The 21,388-nt window shown below is 37.5% G+C and overlaps 1 protein-coding gene across 3 annotated transcripts in view; it reads left to right on the top strand.

Moving 5' to 3' along the window:
• The window catches only part of LOC112156404 (pyruvate carboxylase, mitochondrial), a 299,032-nt gene that overhangs the window by 79,535 nt on the left and 198,109 nt on the right, over positions 1-21,388 (top strand). For all 3 annotated transcript variants that reach the window (XM_024288666.2, XM_024288667.2, XM_024288668.2), the window contains exon 11: positions 13,352-13,514. In XM_024288666.2, the coding sequence (XP_024144434.1) occupies positions 13,352-13,514 (163 nt within the window). The remainder of the gene's footprint in view (positions 1-13,351; positions 13,515-21,388) is intronic.

Raw genomic sequence — 21,388 nt, 5'->3', positions numbered from 1 at the left:
CATTGTCCCTAAGCCAAGCGTGTTCACGATTTAAATGAGCTCTTGGATGTACAAAGTTAGAGGTCAACTCCTCAAACATTGACAAATGATTCTGAAGCTACACCAGGTAACTGAGGTCTTACAATCCTGTGCAAAAGTTTCTACTGCCTGCTTTTGTTAAAATGAGGGTTTTTTGTATTCCTAGGAAAATATAGAACATATGAGGAAAAAAATGGAAAATCTCCTGCAGACTCCAAACATATTCCTGCTGATTTTTGAGGCTTCATGTTTGAAACTAGAATCAAAGTTTCCTGCTGCGTTCAGTGATGCAAACTTATGTGGATCTAAAGCTTTCTAGGGTATTTATTTACACAACAAAATCTTTAAATCCTTCATTTTTACTCAAGGTGAAGAGCATCTTCTAAATATTCTACCTCTTTTGTAGCTTCTAATCACCCCGTTTTGCAGAAACTGGATTTAGTTTTTTTAAATGAGCTGCAAGCCATCGTTTCATTTATTGCCCAAAATGCTTTCCAGTTTGTCATCTGGTGATGAATATGTGCATTTTGAGTTGGAATTTTTGAAAAACCGCCACTATTTGAAATGATTCTCACATACGTCTTTCCCTTGGTTCTTTATTTTCCTCATCTACATCAACTGTCCTTCCTTTTTTTTTTTCTTTTTTTGCCCTTGTTTCTTTTTGCCTTCTGGATGCAGGATGCTATTAGCATTCCTCTCCTTTTCCATCTGCTCATAACGGGAATTGCTGAAATGAATTAATAAGGGCAATAGTGAGGCCTTTAGAAAATAGGAGAGAAAGCAAGTAGAAAAGAAAATCTAATCAGACTGTAATGGGTGGATGATGAGGGTAATGTTTGTTGTTCCGTTTTCCACCAATTGCTGGGCTCCTGTCTTCTTAGTATTACATCTGTTGGGAAAAATATATATTTAAAGGAACATTAAATTTACTAAATAAATATGAAATTTACTCTTTTTTTTTGCTGGTAAAACAATTAATTGAACTCTATTTTTTGCAATATATTAAAAAAAATAATAAATGTATAAAATAAATCACTTAAATTGATGTTTAAATGCCGTATTGATTCAACAATTTGAATTTCTTCCCCTAATACACCCCCAGCCCCCCAACTCTATTTTCCTGTTTGCAGACTAAACTGATTAGGGATTCAAAGAGCATTATGTATCTTTATTTACCTGTCACCTGTCTCAAGACTGCTTTATTTTTGCTCTCATATTCTTTGGTATATTATACAGTGCAAAATGGATGGAAGAAGGTTTCAGGGGAAAACGAGTGACAAGAACTTCAACAGAAAGGAAAGGTTAATTATTTTAATAAAACTAACTTGAGGCATTTATTATTATTTTTTTTTTCTAAAAAACAATACACTACTTAAAAGGGAATTTGGATTTGCTTAATATATATTGATTTTTATGTAAAGAATTGATTAAATATTGTTAATAATTTTATTTTTTAAACCTAGCAGTAATAACACACATTTCCATTTGTTTTACAACCTCTTTCTGCACAGTCATTGCGAAACCTTTTATATACATTTTTCTACTGTGCTAGAAAAGTATTTACTGAGCTTTACAGCTTCCATGGACAAACTCTAACAGAATCAAATTCTCTCTCAAAAGTAATTTCTTTGCATTTCACTGCTATGTTTTGCAAGCTGTGGTTATATAAATAAAATGGAATAAGGGGAATGCACGCCAAAAAACAAGATGGGATTATGAGACGATGCAAAAAATTTCTCTCTTCCTTCTCCCTTTTGTTGTGTTGCTCCACTTGCAATGAATCTTTCTCTGCAGTGACACCTGTTTATCCACAAGCTGTCTTCCCCAATCTACTAAATGCTAAACTCTTCACACACTTGGCTTTGTTTTTGTGCCTGTTATTATTCACCTCAGCTTATATAAAAAATATATTTTTAAACATGAAAAAATACTGAGAATGACTCTTACTTTTTTTCCTCCTCCTAAAAACTTGATTGGGTGAATCATTGTTTTATTTTTTATGTTTTAAAGAGAATTTTCAGTTTCCTGTGTATTGGTTATTGTGTTTGCTTAAAATGCACATATTTAGTGTAGGCCTGTTTCATCTTTGATGCACAAACGGAAGAGGAGAGAATAAAAATGCTGTTTGGTTTGCAAATTTACAATGAAAGTATTCCAACTTTGTGAACTCTGCAGTGTAATTTTACCTGCAGCAGCGGTTGATTTGTGGTTAGGGGTAGGATTTGGTTTCTCTTCCATAAACAGTACGTGCTGGGCACTAAGTTGACTGAAGACTGTTACCTGATGTCAGTATTTTCTCTATTTAGCGGCTTTGGAAGAATATTCTTGGTGTGAAATTGTCTAGAATTTTGATGATTGAAATTGTTAAGCTGTGTACTCAGTGGGCTTGTGATCTGGTTGTCTTGAACAATCTTTTAGCATATTGTGTTAACATTGGACTGTTGTTACCTGGTACTGGTGTATGTATTCACAAATCTTTGGGCCGAATCTGAATCGCTTCTTTACCCCTACGTCATCTCCCCATCCCTACATTTACCTCTTCAAGCGAAAAATATCATCATCAAATACGCATGCTACTGTTGCTCAATAACGTGAAAAGTTGTTAACATAGACTTCTCATTGACGGCGGTTGCTTGAAGGCACGTTTACTTTTGCACTATAGTCATCTTTTTTGCTCCTTTACTGTCCTGAACTTTTACCTCCAGTCTGTTTTAAATAATCTTGCCCTCATTCCCATTTAAGTTGGATATGGAGGTTCTTTTTCTTCTCCAACTCTCCAGTCTCATTTGTTGACGATTATCCCTCCATCCCACCTTCCCTTTCAAGTTTCAACTCCCATCATCGTCTTTCCTTTTCCTCTGTTCTTCCTCTCTTTCTTCCTCCTCCTCCTGTTTTTTCTTTCTTTCTGTCCTTTTGAGCAAGGCCAAATCCAATCTTTTCCACACTCCCACTTTTTCCACTCGTTCTTTCAGTGTTGGTATCCAGCTTTTTATCCTTTTCCACACTCCCACTCTGTCATCTTCCCCCTTGCATATGTTTCTTTTGCTCTTTTGCTTTGAGTATGGGGAGAAAAGCTGTCATATTTCCTTTATGTTCCTCTCCCTTAACCTTTCTGCATCTAAAAGTAGAGTGAAATATTATACTAAAACCCCCTGCTTGTTAAAGCTGCTTGCATTGTTCCCTCCTCCTTTTTGTGTCTCTTAGAGTCGAGCTGTTTTGTTTCCTCATATGCTCTTTCTTTTTCTCTTTGCCTCCCACTTTTAGTTCTGGGCGCACAGCCACCCTTTTGTCCTTCGCTAATGAGCTCTGAGTAAGACGACTGAAAATGATATGCAATTAGTACTCTGCGTGCACGGTCTTATTGTGCGCCGATTGAAAGTTTTGTTCTCTCTTGTGGTTGTAAGTGAATGCTGAACTTAAAGATGCTGACAGAGTGATGCACTTTTCATGTATTGAGATAATCTAGCATTGTAAATTATAAATACTCGTGAATGCATACCTAAAAAGTAATAGAAGGAAAACTATCCAGACATTTGTCATTGGATAAATGTATGCTAGATTTTATCTTGTCCTTTTCCATTAAATTTTCAAACATATGTGCATGTTAGAGGTATTCCCTCATCTGTCGCAGGTCAATAAATTATAAATCCTCTCTGATCTGAACCCTGATGGTCTTCAAAGCATATTTTAAAGCCCACAGAATAATTTTGAACAAAATAATCTGATTTTCATTAAACATTCATTACACTTTTCACAGTGGACATGACCCCTTTGTAATTTTATGATAATCTATTAATGGAGATCTAAACGTTTAAATGTCCATTTGTATTTTTATCCATTTTGGAAATGACCCTAACCAAAATTCTAACCAGTAGATACGTTGAATAGTTTTCTGTTTCCTTCATGTTCAAGGTCCCTACTCATTATAAGCTTGTTATTTTTCTGCATCATTTTTGTAGGCTAATATGCTTGCACTACATCACGTCACCTTTTCAAACACTCAGAGCCACTTAGTTCGACCATCTGGGAGATCCTCTGAAATACATCATACACTTGTCACCAAAATAGGCCTCCAACAGCCAGATGCTCGTGTCTAAAACCACATTTCTGCCTTATTTCTGACTTGGACCAACCATAATTAATTTAAGTTTTTGGATGGTTTTGCATAAGCAGAAACTGCTTACAAAGTATTGATTACTTACAGCCAATATTTGCAGTTACAAAAAAGGTTTGGAGATAAAAGAACCCTCTGCATTCATTTTGTCATTACAGTGTTCCATCTCAACATTGGGGCTCATATTTTTGAAGTTTTTCTAGTAGCAGTATTAGCTTTTTTAAATTTTTGAACATCACCCTTTATCCTGAATCCTGATTGGCTGTTGACTTTGTCAATCCATTTCCTTCATGCTGTATCTGATGCAGAATGCATTTAGCTGCTAAATTTATATACATGTTCGAACATGAGCTGTTCTGTCTTTTAATTCTATATTACTGGACTTTTTCTCCTACTAATTTTTGTTTAAGTGTTTAAGCAAAAGATAAAAATGTGAAAATGTTAATGTCTGAAAAAACTGCACAAAGTGTGAAGTGAAGAGTTTTGCAGCCTTAAAACATCTGTAATCATACTATCTGGAGTTATTTTTACAATGTCACCCTGTGATAAATAAAGTAACACAGTAGCTGCAGATGGTCAATATAACGAACATGATTGTGGACGGAGATGCTGATCATTCTTCCTGTGTTGTCGGGTAAACGGGTAAACTGAACCAACATAAAGCTACGTTCACACCCAACGGATTTCACATGGCAGAGTCATCCAGTTTCAAAATAAAGTTAATGTACATGGACAATCAGTCCTGTGGTGTGATGTTTCCAGCGATGAAATATCTGAACTTTGGTGAAAAATTTGCATCTTGTCAACCAATCAGGAACTTAGCTTAGGCCCTTGATGTGTTGATATGATCAGCGGGTAGAGTTAAAATCCAACACAGAGGAAAATCTGATCTTGAACTTTGGTATTTTTCTTTTTGCATCAAGACAATAATAAAAAGGGTCCTCTAATATGTTTTTTTAAATTATTTTTTCCCTCCAGTGAGTAATGCACGACAGCAAGTCGTCAAACTGAGTCTCAAAGAGACCGAAGTACCGCTGAAAGCGACCATCATTCAGACTCACTCCAAAGTCTCTGGATGATCTCATGAACTCGTTTGTGGATGCTTTTGTAGACCTCTTCAAAATAAATAATCCTGATTTCTCAACAGTCAATGCTTACATCTAGTGATGAGGCAAAAAGCTTTTGACGGTAGCTCCTCCCACAGGAACGAAAAGTTTATGAACACATTTTTGGACAAGTGTTGAGCAGCGAATTTGATGCTCGTCAAAAGAGAGGCGGAGGATGCAAATTTGACTTGTGAATCATGCTGGGTGTGAATGTAGCAAAAGGCTGTCGCAAGATTGGTGTGAAAGCAATAATAAGGACAGCATTAAATATAGCTGATAAGGTTTTTTCAGTACAAAACAAACAAACAAAAAATGAACCCTAAACCAAGCAAGAATGGTTCCAGACATTTTAGATTAATGTAAAACAATGTAGCCAAGATGGTTTTGAAATAAAATAACCAATAAAATGTTGCCAGTAAAAACTATAAAAACTTCACTGAAGTCTCTGAATCATAAATCATTGTTGTTTTAGGACTTTTGTTCTTTTTCTTAGCTTTGGTACACAAAGGAGTGTTGGCTTTATACAATTCTTCATACCTGTACTTTTCTGTTTCCCCCACTGGAAGCCTCTTTCTGATCAAAGCACACCATGAGCTGCTACTTGAAACTTGTGATTCTGGCTTTTGCTTTGCTGGAAACACCTTTGCTGTTCTTTATACATTGTTGTCTAAACTGAATGCCAGTCACTGATTTTAGTTGTTCGTGTAACAGAAGTCTACAAAAAGGATGCAGTTTGCAGAACTACATGGTAATGTAGTGTGAAGAAATCTGTATGTAGGATGTAAGTACTAGATGTCCACATAAAAAAACCTTAACATACTTTGTTTAGGGAATATAAATATGACTTATAATAGTCTAGTGCTGTTTAATTTGCTAACTAAAAAATGTTTTTTACACAGCCTGATACCTTTTATCTTTTATTTTTTTATATTGAACTCCAAACCCAAAGACTGACCAGTGTTTGGAAAAAAGCCTTAACACAAAAAGACATTTTTGAATACACCCTGTCAAAAGAAAATTCTAGAAAATAGAAAGCGTGCCACTTAATTACACGTTTTTTTCAGTCATGCGACAAAGCACATTGATGTACATCTGTAAGCTAATAGCTGCAGGTTGTCATAGTAACAGAGCTTTTAAAACGAATCCCTCCGCATCATTGGTGTCTGAAGGAACTAAGAGCAGAAGTAAGGTAAATTGAAGTTTTTATAATTAGATTGAGCGGGGCTATATTAAAAAATCAAATCAATCCAGTGAAATTTAATCAAGGTATAAATCCAATTAGGTTTTTGTCCAACTTACCTTCATACCTAATGACTCTTCGTTTTGGTTCAGCTGATGGCTGCTCGAGGCAGCAGGTAAAAGCGGAAAGCGTGAGCGTCATTTAATAATGAAGTCATCAGCACAGCCACAACGCGGGACGGGTGGTCATGCATGCAGCTTAGCGCCATGGAGGGAGACTTCAGTAGTCCTGTACACTGAACAATAGAGGCTACAATTACAGGGATGTCTAGTTTTCATCACCGCTGCTGGTGTACCACTCCAGATAAAATGGAAACTGCTCCTTTTTCTTTTCACCTGCCATTTTCAAAGACGCAAGGCTTGAAAGAGAATAGGAATAAAGGTCCATAATTTACTAACATTAATAGGTTGTCATTAAAGTTTAATTATATGAATTGTGATGATTTCCAGCTTAAAATGTGTCTGTCACGTCTTTGCCAACATCCCAAAACTAATTTAACTGTGAGAAAAAGTTAAAACAAGTTGCTTAAAAAGTTGGAACGTGGTTGGTTATTCTTTAATATGTCATGGAAATGTCTGCAAACATTAATACTAAAAGACACTTTCGGTCCAGTTTCTTATTGACCAAGATCCAACGAGAGCTGAAAGTCCAGCTTCCCTGTTATGAAAAATAAAGCTTGTTTTTGTGACCAATAGGCCGTTAATTTATACAATGTAGCTATGAATATTTACAATAGTTTAATTAGAACAGTGCAATATTTTTCTGTATGTAATTTTAATTTATTTTACTTCCGACTGCAGTACATAAGTTATTTTCCAAATAAAATACAGCAGGTGTCAAATAGGTCTGCACAATAAATCTAAAATGTATTTTCAATGCAATATCAGCCTTTCATTCTCAAAGATGGCGTAGATTGTAAGAAATGGTTATCTTAGTTGCTTACACACATTGTAAAACAATTTTAGGAAATACCCCCTTGCTCCAAGACGTCTCAATAAAATAAAATGCCTTAATAGCATGTGGTTATACATCAAACGTTTGAAACGCTTAATTGACATAAAAAACTGCGACTGAATTGACTTAAGTTGGAGCTAGAAGTAAGTCATTTTATAATGGTGACGTCACACTCACTTAGTTCGCATATAGCATCAATGGTTTGAACCATACTGTGGAGGCTGCTGAGGATGCAGACAGTTGTCCTTCATTTGGGCACAATACAGTGCATTTTGAAATCGTCTTCCAATTTCTAGTAAAGAGAAAAGATTCCAGTAAATTTTTGAAATGACCAGACTCACTCTAAGAATGCTCCTTACTCCCCACAATCTAAGCATTGTGGTGTACGACCACATTCCAATGTCTTTGTTCCAATGCTTTAATCCAAATCATGTCTGTAAATGACTAATCTGACAGGTTGAGGGCTACATTTACAAGAAATGGTGGCCAATTGTAGGCTACTGGTATGTGTATTTTAGAGCACACAACCTTTTGTCTGACCCTGGGCATCAAAGGGGAGGAAGAGAACCCTAGATTTTATAGTGTTCAGAACTTTGATAGACACTGTTGTGCAGCAGAAGATTAGAACAAGCTTTAAGATTATTTTAATAATAAGCCACTATGGCTGTAGATAAAATATATATTTTTGCTCATGTAGGGCATGTTAAAAATCGACATACAAATGACAAAACTAATTAACCAAAGCTTTAAATTAAAAATAATTAGCATTATTAGCTGTAGCCAAAAAGCAAGAGTGGAGGGATGAAAGAGCCTCAGGCTGCAGACCCCGGCTCAACAGCAATGCTTCCCAATTCTGGCACTCTTCTGTGTTTATTTTTGTTCATTGCACCTGATTGGCTCTTCATCTGCTCTGCAGAGACTTGACAAGTTTGTTTTTTCAATGAGGTGTGTTCTAGACAAAGCAGGACAGAGAACTGGAGGATGAGGATTGGGAATCTGTAGTCAAATGGAAACTACCTGGGGCACTGATGTTGTTAAAATAGTCAAAAATGAGTCGATTTCAGTGCTGGAAATAAATGCTTCTTCGATGATGAGGCGTTTTATGATTAATGTTCAAGGATTTATCGATTTTTCTCCAATCCGAGCAGTTGGTGGAATTGTTCTTTCATAAAGTTTGGTTAAAGATATGCAGCTGGGAATTCAACAAAGACGCCACTGCCTTCCTAGTAATTACTTTCTTTTCAAAGGAGATGCTGTGAAACGCTGCTGTCAACAGTATAATGGGCATGTGTGGGAGTAAAGTATAGGTAGCTGGCCTCTATTTTATTGACAAGCTTTACTGAAGAACATAATAAAGGAATTGATTGATTGAATGCAAGCCATGGTTTCAAACAGAAACTGCTGGTGTGGCAGCAAATTGAAAGCTGTATTTGATGTTGTATTCATGAGCTTAAAGAACATAGATGCATCATCCAAAAAAAAAAAAATCCATGATTGCTTTTGTCCAAAATCAAAACCTTTCCTTCTAATGGCATCACGATGGTTCAAGACAAAATCTACATTTATTGTTGGGGAGAAAATATGCCTCTTCAATTAGAAATATGCTGAACATCTAAAAAAAAAAAGTCTTTGCCAGTTGAATCAGATTCTCTATAACTAAACTTTAAGGCTGAGTGTTGTACTGTTGAGTCTTACCTTGGATAAAACATTTGCACTGGTGGATAAACATGTGAATGGCCCTGACCTGGACTTTAGATGAAAGGCTTTACTTCATCTTTGAAGCTGCTTGGAGGCAGCCTTGGCAAGTTCAAATTTAGATCTTTGCAAAGACCATGAAAGCTGATTTGTCTTGGTGGTCCTTTTAGAGCTTTTGCACTGACTTTGAAGTTTACTTCAAAAATGAGTTAAGAATAGCCCTAATAAATATAACAAACAAGGAAACGTCAACAAGGAGTTTGTAGACATCTGTCAAATCTACTGTTTGTCTGCTCTCTTTTTCATTGTGCAGTGTCTAGTTAAACTTTAATTCTCAAAAACTCAACTATAATTAGGCAGTGCAATAACACCTGGTTAGCGTCTGTGAGAGGAAATCAATTTAACATATGCTAGGAATGAAAATGTGCACTAAAAAGTGACGTTTTTCTGCAACCTCAATGTTAAAATACGACTAAACAAGTGCGAAACCCAAGAGTAAAAAAAGCACACCTCAGGTAAATGGTTTGACTATAGTACAAATGAAATGAGGCAGATGTTTAATTTGACGTATTTGCATAAGGCAGTTCACTGTAGCTTACTAGAACTAATTTTGTTCTTATACATTTTACAGTTCCTGTGCAAAATGAGGTGACAAAACTCAGAGTTACAATTCAGTTTTACTGAAGAGTTCTGACAGTCCATTGGATAAATCTGCTCATTTGTTGATTAGTTTCTAATTCTTCAAGTGTGAGGAGCATTTGAATCAAGAATGCATGGACTGTGTTGTGAGAACTGGACTGAGAGACCCCTTTATAGGAAGTACTTGATGGTTCCAAGAGGCAAAAATCTGTTCTAATGAGAAATAAACACCTATTACTTAGTCATTCTAGTTTTCAGAATAACCGTTCTTACGTCAAAAACGGGTACGTTTTCAACATCTTATACTTTTTTTTCCCCATATTTTATTTCTGTAGTGCAAGTTATTCAAGTTATAAACCAACCAATGAGATGCCTCTATAAAATTAGGTTTGGGCCCCATGTTTAAAGGGTAGCTAAACACTAAATCAACTTTTTTTGGCTGTTGACCTCTATAAATTGGGCTTTAAATGTGCTGTCTGTTGGTCCTTGCCACATTTTTGACAATTTAAAATAAACTTGTTTAATTCGTGAAATTATAGTCTAAGACTACCAGTGTACTGCCCCCTACAGGTTGAAATGAGGTAGCACAGTTAAGTTTGTGATTGGGCAACTGGTTTAAGTCCCACCTGTGTTCTGCAGCTCCAGTGTAAAAGCCCCAAAAGTCACAGACCCATTCACACTCACATTCACACACTGGTGGTGGCTCCGCTGCCGAACACTGGCGCCAACCTTCCACCAGAGGCAATTCTGGGTTAGGTATCTTCCCCAAGGACACTTCGACACATGGGCGGGCAAGGCGGGAATTGAACCCGCTCGCTTCCCATCAGGAGTCGACTGCCCTACCACTGCACCATGACCGCCCTACTCAAGTATGTCATTTATCATTTAGCTTTAGTATGGCTTGTAGGTATGTTGCCTTCAATTATCAAAAATTTACTGGCTAACATAACTTTCCTGTGGACTTGGAAGTTAGGCAATAGTGGTTTAGCGCAATTTGCATTGAATCCAGCAAACTCTGCCCTGGTGATCAATTTGCAATGAATGTTTCACTTGGGATTGTTTGTTTAATATGTTAGCCTTGATTAGCTATGATGCTAGCATCATTTTACCACTCAGACATGGGTCCCCTTCAGTCTGGACCATGGGCACATGCCTTGGTAGAAAGTGGAAAAGAAAAATCCTCAACCTCCACAAAGAGTTCTGGAGAGATACTGACATCACTTTGCATGATACCACTCTCCATATTGAAGACGCCGAGTGACTGTTACTTCAAGTTAACCTCGCTGTCATTGTCGATCACAGATTCAAACCACACCTCCCCCTCTCAGCCCGCCTTTTGTTTTTTTTTTCTTTTTTCAAATCTGGGCTGAGAGTGACATCCGCCTCCAACTGTCCTGTTGTGTTGCCTTTTAACATTCGAAGCATTTGACAGATTCTCCCGACCCTGCTATGAAGTGGTAGGGGCATAACCTTCTAACGAGCTCAATCCTGATTGGTTAGAGTTAACATAGAAATGATGACTGTGACCGACTCGGACTAATCCCTACTTTCTTATGTCTTCTTACCTCCAATATGGCATCCATATGGCGACAAAACACTGACTTAATTTTGTTGGAGCCGGTATTCTATAAGTCCTTCCTACCTTAAAAATGTTTCTACCAACACTCACTCGCAAGTTGCTTCATAATTTTCTGTTTTGCCAAACTGCCCATATATCTGTGCTACCTCTTCAATTTTGTGGTCACTATACTATTTTTCGCCACTTTTGTGACTTGAGGTTACATTCAGTTGTATACTTAATGCAGCTACACTTGTCAACTTAGCTCTGGACTTTTAGGTGAGCTCACTGCTTCACTTTTTGGATTTGCAAATTGTTTTCACACCAGAGCAAAACTCTATGGCAGCTCCGTGTCTAACAGATGCTGCGAGCGTGGAATATGAATGAAACCTTGGCTGAGCGGTTCAGTTCCAGAGTAACGAAAGATGAAGGCACTGTGTAGGCACAGATCGGCTGCAGATCTTCTGGATTTTTTTTTTTTTCTCACAGAGGCCACTTTTCCATACAGCTCATCAATGACAGCCGCACACATTTCTTACACTCTCCACCTGCACACAGCAGCATATTGCATGTACATCTTAACCTGTGAAACTGTCTGTGCTATGTTTACAACCTAACATCAAAACACTGCATTTGTTCATACCGGTAGGCTTATCTGATAAGGTATCACATTTGGATAGCTATATTTATCAGTTTGTGAGAAAGTTCTCTCGAGGTTGGATCGATCGTCAAAACCCCAGAAGTCCCACTCACTCCGTCCAGTTCTTTATACAGTCAATGGTGTGGACAGACAGGTCCTTCTTCCCCAGAGAGAGCTTTGTTGCTGTTTGCCTCAGCCGGCTTCTGCAGTCCACCATGTGTGGCGTTATCTTGACAGTGTGAGTGTCAAGTTCAGCAGCAAATATAGAACACATCAGCAGCCATATGCGAGGTTGTTTCACATACGGCAGAGTTAAATGCCAAATAATCTGTCTGCTGTGATAAAGTCCTCAAGGAGTTTCAGAGAGCGGGCTCCAGGTCACGTCAGCTTGTATACATTTTTCTTTAGGATCATTAAAGAAACTTGAAGGTTTTCAGATAAACTTGGCAAAGACACAGCTGGGCTCCAGACAGAGGTCGTGGAGGGAAAACGGGCAGGAAGCCTTTCCAGGGCTCCCGAAGGAGCAGTTTATTCTGAAATGTCATGATCTTGCTGAGACAGAGTGGTGCTGCAGTAGGAGGCATTTGAAAAAAATGAAAGCAGAGAGAAAGTATTTACCTTAAAACTGAGTTTTTACATGTTGAAATAATATTCAGGTGTGATAATTTTCAGTCTTTTAGAAATTGTTAGTATTTCTTCGATTTTTTATTTTTTGTTTTAATGATCAGAAAATTTATTTAAGACGCTGTTCCGGATGATAAAGATATTGTTGTGAGAGTTGACTAAAAGGGTGGGAAAAACTACTATGATTGAGCTTAATGTTGAGTTACAGCTCAAGTGAATGAAATAAACAGGAAAACACTAACAGCTTTGCCTGAATGTATTTCAAATTATTAAAAAGAATAAAATACCTCCTGTGTCTTTTCTGGTCTATGTGATGCATTGTGAATTAGCGACATACGGAATGAGGGTTTAAAACCTCTGCTTATGTTATATAAATGAAAACAAATGTCCATTGTGCTTGTTTATCTGCAGACTGGGGTAAAAATGAACTCATAGGTACTAGGGATGGGCGGTATCAGTTTATATTTGGATAATTTGAGTTCATCTGTATCGGACCAATCCTAAAAAAATCCACACATATTGTTCTGTTTCAGATGCACTTGTTGGATCTCATATATCAATGTTTTGACAAAATTAACCATATCTACTTCATGTAACAACTTCTACTGGTGGTTTTGGCAGAATACTTTCTCTTATAGTTATTGTTCCAAAACCTTAGTTTTAATTTCTGTAAGACAAAACCTTTTAAGTGTAAATGTTAAAAATTATTTTATTCCACATAGAGAAGATTTTTACTGATTTTGTCTCTTTCTCTCCTCAACAGTGTGGACCTGGTGCATGCTCAGCTGCACGTTTGTGAAGGCCGCAGCCTGCCAGAACTTGGCCTGAAACAAGATAAGGTTAGGGTGAATGGCTGTGCTATCCAGTGTAGAGTGACCACTGAAGACCCAGCCAGAGGCTTCCAACCGGACACCGGAAGGATTGAGGTAAGCCTTCTCCTCCAATGACCTTGTCAGGCCTTTCCTTCTGCGGTCACACATTGCTTGACACCTTAGTGCAGCTCTCAGGTTGCCCCCTGTCATTTTAAAAAACAACTTGTAAGAGTATATCAAAGCTGGAGTTTTATTGCATGTAAGAACCCTGAGATCCAAGTTTTGCGAAGGGATAACAATCAGCTGCTTTTGCTGCAATTAACAGCTGTTTAAAGCTGTAGTCACATGCAGCCATTTGAGGAGTTGACCTGCAAGGGTGCTGCAGGTTTTTGGGTTGTCTGGACCTTTGGAGGGTTGTAGAGGAGAGCGCAAGCAATGAATTATATTTCTGGAGACGCTACACCAGCCTGCTACCATAAAAAGCGAAGCCATATTGTATTTAACATGAGATGACATAAAGATCTTTGTATTTGCAGTGCTTTCATTTATACCTTGTGATCTCGTATCAACATTTAACTTCTGTGTTCTTTAGTTTTCTTTTTTTATGATTGATTCTCTGAAGCTCTTTCCTCAGCTCTGACTTGCAGCCTCTTTGTCTTCAGTTTTCCCTCCTTCAGACCTCTCATACATGATCTCATAGGCTTTGCATGTTTGGATTTAGGGATTTTTCTGCCATTGCTGCTCAGATCCCCTCAGGCTTTGTCGGTTTTGAAATGGTGTCAATAGCTTGCTGTTTTAGGCCTTGCCAGAGAGGTCTGATTTGTTCAAGCCATCTATTTGTATGGAAGACCAGAGGAGTTTTTGGTGAATTATCCAAAAGCCACTCCAGTGTAGCCTATAGGCTGCCAAATACGGGTTGCAGTCATGTTGGAAGGATAACGGTTGGCTCATCCTCGACTCCTGAGCACTCTGGAGCAGGTTTTGTAGTGCACTTGCCCTCTTAACTTTCCCTCATATTGTAGTAGATGTTCTTTCCAGTAAGTGTGGTGCTGACATTTCTGCAGCTCAGCTGTCCACTTGTCTTTGTTTGAGCTGATATTTTGTTCTCATCTTAGTCAGTGTTGTGAAAATTGTCATAATGTTAATAGTCCAGATTGCTTCTCTTTAGCAGGCACTCTTGTCCTAGGATGAAAAACCCAGCAATTATGCAACTTGCTTCTCTATTTATAATCATTAAAACACTGTTTAAAGTTGGAAAATATTTAATTTTGATGAGGAACCCCTTCATAAAACTCCAACTGCCCACATGTATTGTTTTATATCCCCATAACTATCGGAGGAAAAAAATAGTCCAGGCAAAAACATTTCTAATCCAACAAAAACTACAATTCCCAAAGCTCTACCGCTTAACATTTGGTGTCATTAAAAGTCCCAAATGTCCTCTGTAGATACAAAAATGAGTTAATTTAGCATTATACAGTGATTTGGATTAACTCAGGTTTAGAAATGTCCCTACAAAAGTCTAATGTGCATTGCTGGTAGTCAGGAGGACATGTTTTCTACAATGGAGTAACTCCATTTGAAGTTGTAGCTTGATTTTATTCATCAGGGATAAAATCCCTGCATGCAGGGAGATGACATGCATGCTCCACATAGAAGGAACCCAGAAGGGATTTGAACTGGGGCAAAAGTGTTAGCCATCATACCCCAGACCAGAGCAGCCTTTGTAGACCAGATTACAAAGTAGGAGTATTTCATAACAAAAATATCAAAGATTAAGAGGAAAACAATCAGATTTTCTCCATACATGTTTTGGACGTTACTCCTTCTTCTGGGATTGTCATTAGCAAATACTGATACACACATACAGCCCCCTCTAGTGCTTTTTAGTGGAAAAAACACCCAAATTGCAATTGGTTGTTAGTGGGGAAAATAAAGAATATATGAGCCTATTTATGTAAAAAAAAAAAAAAGACAAGTCATTCCAGAGTATAAGTCACACCCTTGGCTACACTATGTAAAAATACTTCAAATTATACTCCAAAAAAATATTTGACGTAAAAGTTGCTATGGCAGGCTACAGGCTCCCTGCTCCATTCCATTCAGATGCATCATCTTGCAGACAAATAGATCCATGAACGTCTTTGTCTGACTGGATGGCTCCAATATTGCTCCCCATTTTTGTTGCACCTCTAATGTTAGGTTGGGGGTTTGAGGGGCTGTAAGCTAGCAAGAGAGCAGGTAAACAAATGAATGATGGGAAATGAAGACCAACTCATGCCGCGCCATAAGTCCCACCCACGACTCGAGGGGTGTTTCTGATGAACTGCTGCCAATCTACGGAAACTGCCCCAGCTAGAAAACGTCAGGTTTTTTTTTTACTTTTTGCTAAAGATGATATAATCATAATTAAATGACCACTTGGAAGGCTTTTACAACAGATCAAAAGACGATCGCAGTGGGATTTTAGGATCAGCCCTAAATTATTTTATAGTTGCTTCAAATGATCTAAATTTAGTGATTCCAGGTTTTTATTGGCTGAACCAGCTGGATTTGAGTGTAAACGCAATTAGATATGGAAGCAGATGGATAATCTGACGACTTTTGGCTAGCGTAAGACATTGGGGTTTAAGACACCAATCAAGCTAATTAGCTGTAAAAATGTCAAATATTGACAAAGTTTCCATGGTTTGGTTGTTTCTGGTTGGCAGGAATTTTCAAACAATATGGAGAATTAAAGAACCAAAGTAATAAAATATGTTGTCAGGCTCCTGCAGCTGTTCCTCTAACTTTGGGGTGCTGTCGATAAAATACCTGCTGACACAGACATTTTCCACTCTGGGGATGTGATTGAATTCGACTTGCACTGTTGGCTTTTCAATTAGACACATTATCTGTCTCTTGGCTCTGATCAACGGAAAATGAACAGTTCTGTCGTACACATGGATTTATTTAAATTGAATTTGACTCAATTAAATCAGTCTGCAGGGCACTTGTTTTAGTTTATTAGCAGTTTATGTGGCTCAGTGATCAAACCGAATGTAACCTGCCATTTTCGCTCAGCTATATGACACATTTATCTAAAGGAGCTCTGCTGTATTGAAATGAGCAGCAAATACCCAAGATTCACTTTGGAATTGGACTCACCAGCCGAAACAGTTCAGCTGTTTGAACAAAACCATCATTACAAGGCATTGTAGCGTTCAGCGGGCTGAGCTTTACACTCTAAAGATGGTTTGGGAGTCTTTCTAAATACTTTTGTGACCTCTACTAAAAGGATTTTTACAGTTTTCCTTATTTTTAGTCAATATATCTTTATTCTGTTTCTTTGCTCTCTAGCATCTCCCTTATTTTCTCATTTCCTGTGCTGTATTTGTTTTGTCCTGTTCAGTCAACAATGCCCCTCTACCACAATGAAATGTGAATCTGACACAACACGGGACAGCTTCCTATATTTGTAGGAGAACTTAATAAATTATTAGTGGAGGTCAGAGAGGGTGTAAAGCCTCCAGAGCAGCAGGAAGGTCACAGTCTCTCCAATATGGTAAACACGACTTTGAAACAGAGAAATAAACTAAGAATGACTCTTGTAAATCTCCCTGAACAAGACCCTCCAAATCTGTGAGGAACAAATCGGCTTCTCTTGGCAGATTTTGGGTGAAGCTGCATTGGATCAGGCTTTGAGCTCCAACTCATTGTGGTGCCAGCGCTGCTGAAATGTCACTTGTTACTGCCTCATTGTCTTCAATTCTGTCTGAGCCGCTGAATGTCAGCAGGAGAGGGCAAGTGTCACGCTCTTTACAAGAACAACTTCTTTTTTTTCCTTGCAAAATAGCAAATTTTTCCAAAAAATAATGAAGCAGTCAAATACAGTATGTTATAGCAAAACATGAAGAATGTCTTGAGAAGCAATGGTAAAAGTGCTTTTTTTTAAGATTTTAGTATTTGCTAGAAATAATATAATGAATGAAATAAGGCTGGGCGATATAGATTTTTTTTTTTTCATATCTGGCGATAACGATATGTATCACAATATAAACCAAATAACTATATTTGTCAAATTTAAACCCTCTGTGGCTCAGAAAAGAAATGTATAAGCAGATTGTTTAGATTTAAATATTTATTTTTTTGTCATACTTTAAACATAAAGATGTACTGAAGGACCATGATGCAACTGTTTTTTCAGATAACTTATAAAAGGTATATATTACAAACTAAACTGAAAATTAAAGCAAAGGTTTTCAAATTTTAAAAGAGAACCTACATAAAACCGATCACTAAACTGCACTCTAACTCTAATACACAGTGGATTCAATCATGTAATTATATTAAAATATGTTTCTATGAACGTTCTTCAAATATATTTTGTTTCTCTGCCACTTTTTAAAGTCCGGTCAGTGAAAATATTGTCAGACTTTTATCCGGTCCGTGATCTCATATGGGTGACACACAGAACAGCTTGTTAGCATTAGCGTCTTGCTATGCTGCATCGTGGTCACCAAATCAACACGTTTTATTAAACTTTCTGTTGCTGCTAGATGTCCAGCAAGTTTGTCCTCCAGTTCTGACTGGATCCTGTAAAAAATTGGCAAATGTCCCACTGCTTAATCAGCCGAAACTAAACGTTACACAGAGGTGATTAACGGAGGTGAACGCTGTGGTTTTGTGTCTCACATGGACTTGTTTACCTGGCGTCTAGAGGAAGAGAGGCCAAAACAAATTTACCAAAATTAAAGCTAATAAACATAGCTATTAGCTGGGTGGTGAATAACACTCTGTTTACTGACCAAAGAGGAGAAAAGAAAGGAGAGAAGTTTGTCAATTTCTGACCCTTCAAAATAAGTCTATTGTGATAGACTCATTCTTTTATCGAGAAAAAGTTCAATTGCAATATATATTTTGGTATCGCAATAAAACTCATCGTTATTACTGAGCCCTAGAGCATTGTTGGTGTTTGTTTTGTTAAGAAAATGAATTATCTCTCTAGTTTAGATGAGTCAAACTCCAGCCCTCGTGGGTCAGTGTCCTACATGTTTTCTAACTAACCTGCCACTGTAGCTACTTATTGGTAAAACACAACTGATTTAAGTAATTAGCAGCAGGTAGAGCAGGGTGTCTTAAAACCAGCAGGGTGCCAGACCTCTAGCTTGGAGGCTCTCTAGAAAAAACACTTTTTTTTCTCTCTTTTGCATCCCCTGACAATTTTGTGACGAAAAGGGTACCTACTGTCTAATCTCAGTCCAAATTTCTGCTCAAGGAAAGTAAGTCTTGACAGTATGGTCGTGTTTATGTCACTTTTTAGCCCTGCAGCATGGAGACTTTTCTTTTCAGCCCTGTGGTCATCACTATCTAGGCTGAAAAAAAGGCATCATCAAATTGTATCTTTTGTAAAAAATGTATAAAAAGTTAAAACTGGCTGGACGAACAAATGTGAAGGATGCTCAGAAAGGCTGATTTAGAGCTGAAAAGAAAAAGGACACCTGTAAATAAATAAAAAAAATACTTGAGCTGTTCTGAAATAAAATATAAAACAAGTTACAAGTTTAGGTCAAAAATATAATCACAGAGAAGAAAAATGGTTTTGGAACCATGCTGGAAGTAGCAAGCCACCTTGCGGTTGCCTTCAGAATTGACGTGGCTGCAGGTACTTTCATGAAAAAACTGGCCCCTAAATAACAGGAAGTTACTTTTATTTTTAAAATAAAATGTTCTCTTTAGTCTTGTACTGAATCAATTTGCTATTAAACTCCATTGGTTCTTTTACATATGATTATGCAGTTTTTAGCCAAAATCAAAAAAACCTATGTCGTTTTCTTGGACATAGTTTAGAAATTCACCTTTGAGTTGTGGAACTGTTTGCGTTGAGAGACCCCGCCCCCTTTCCCTCCCCGTTGCTGTGCAGAGCATGGAACGTATTTTTTACATCACAAATTTGATCTTTTTCAAGATTAATTTCTTTTATCTGCCCCTGAATAACAACAATTTGAATAAAGAAATACTCTGAAATGCAACTTTGATTTAAATTTTCTTTCTACATGTCCTTTGTCATCAGATAAATGCTAAATGAACATGTTAAAAACACCAAAAACACAATTTTCACTAGAGTGGGTGTTTAAGACTATCTTTATTTTAGGAAGAATTCGGAACAGTGGGTTTAATCTATACTCATCTTGGGGTTTAAAATATAAAATTTCCCCTTTGTGTAGTAAAAAGCTAAAAAAATTGGTAAATTTGTGACAGGATTTTTTTGATCAACTGACTAGTTTTTTAATATCTGCCAAATGTCAGAACCATTTCCAGTTATTTTTTAATTATGATTATGCAGTTTTTATCCAAACTCCACAAACCTGTTTTGTTTTTTAAGCCTTTTTCTGCAAGCAGGAGGAGATTATTAGAAAAAAATATATATTTTGGGTTGTTGGTGGGACTGTTAGCTTAGAAGTTAAGATTTTTTTCCGTGTTCCTTTTTCACACTTTCTCCCACTTGCTACAAGCACCTCACAAGCCCAAGCTAACGTTAGCGTAGCCAAAACCAAAACCAAAAAAGAGGAAATATCAGATTTATCCAGCCGTACAGTTTTGACCCTTCTCAGACTAGGAAAATAAAGACGTTAATGAGTCTTTTTGGAAGTGGATACATCTGAATTGTTTTGGAGAGTGACCGGCTCATGGCAGATGCTGTGTCAAAAAAACGAGCTTTTTCAAACCTCCAGTTTTCATGTTCCTGATCCAGCGCAGTTTGAATAAAGAAATACTCTTACGTGATTTAAATATGACTTCTGTCATCAGAAAATACTACAAGAACACAATTTTCTTTGGAAAGGGTCATTAACTTTTCTTTTTCTTTAATTTAGAAGGTGTAGCACACACAAGTTGAAAAAGTTAGCTTTTTTATTTGTTTTTTCTTATTGAAGTGAGACATGTTTTATTTAAAGCGCAGTGGAGTTGGAAAAGAAGCAAAAATAATGTGAGGTCTGAATGCCGGTTTGAGCTTAATGACCAGCAGCCCCACCTGATAAGGGAAAGTGATGAGCCGAGTCTGTCGGTGTCAAACAAAGGAAGAAGGCAAAAGGAGAAATGTTTACGGCAGCTTCATGGTATTTTTTGTTTGAAACAGTTTTTTTCTTCAACAGCCACTCATCTTTCAGCGAATTTACTGCCTTTTGGGTAAACAAGCTCTGACTCGAGCTCAGTGATGTGAAGGTTACACAAAGAAGCTGGAGTGGAAAGCCTTTACTCCTACTGAGATGGAAGAAGTGGTGGTAAAAAAAAGGCAATTTACTGATGCCTGAAATGATGGTATTGTTTTAAAAATGAAGGTGGAGAAATGCAGCTTTATTGCTCTCAGCAGGGGGTGGTGGAGATGAACTAGAAGGTCTCTTGTTCTGTTAGAATAAAAAGTGATGGTGCTTGTTTTTTTTCTCGTTTTCCTCTCATTGGTCAGTATTTATCTGACGAGCTCATGTCATAGTTTTCCTGAATTTCCACTCTTTTTTCCAAATGAAATTTGGTATTCAGACAATTTATTGCTCACCTGATTGACAAATGAGTCATCATGACCATTTTCCCCTCACTTTAACATCCCAACAAACATCCTCCTTCCTCCTGTTACATCTTCTTTATCTCACCACCCCATGTCGCCATAAAAAGACGGCAAATAATGAGGCCAGATCCGACTGTTTCCGTCTCCTCCCAGCGTTCCAATTATTCCACCACCTACTGCAACTGTTCCTCCTTTGACTTCTTCCTTTTCCTCTCACCCACTTCTCTTTCTCCATCATTAAATCCCACTGTCAGGTTTCTCCAAGGAGATGCAAGTCTTACCTTAGCAGTATTCATGGCCTTGAGGTACCTACAAGACCTCCCTTCATCGCTCCCTGTTCCTCCTCCCTGAGCCACATTTGAATATCACTCATCGTGTGATTTATCTGATTAAACAGATGGTTTTCTTAAAGTACCATCAGTTAGGTTTTTTTTTTTTTTTTTTT

The sequence above is a fragment of the Oryzias melastigma genome, linkage group LG18, assembly GCF_002922805.2.
Source record: "Oryzias melastigma strain HK-1 linkage group LG18, ASM292280v2, whole genome shotgun sequence".
Taxonomy (NCBI): domain Eukaryota; kingdom Metazoa; phylum Chordata; class Actinopteri; order Beloniformes; family Adrianichthyidae; genus Oryzias; species Oryzias melastigma.
This window is presented reverse-complemented; position numbering and strand designations above follow the sequence as displayed.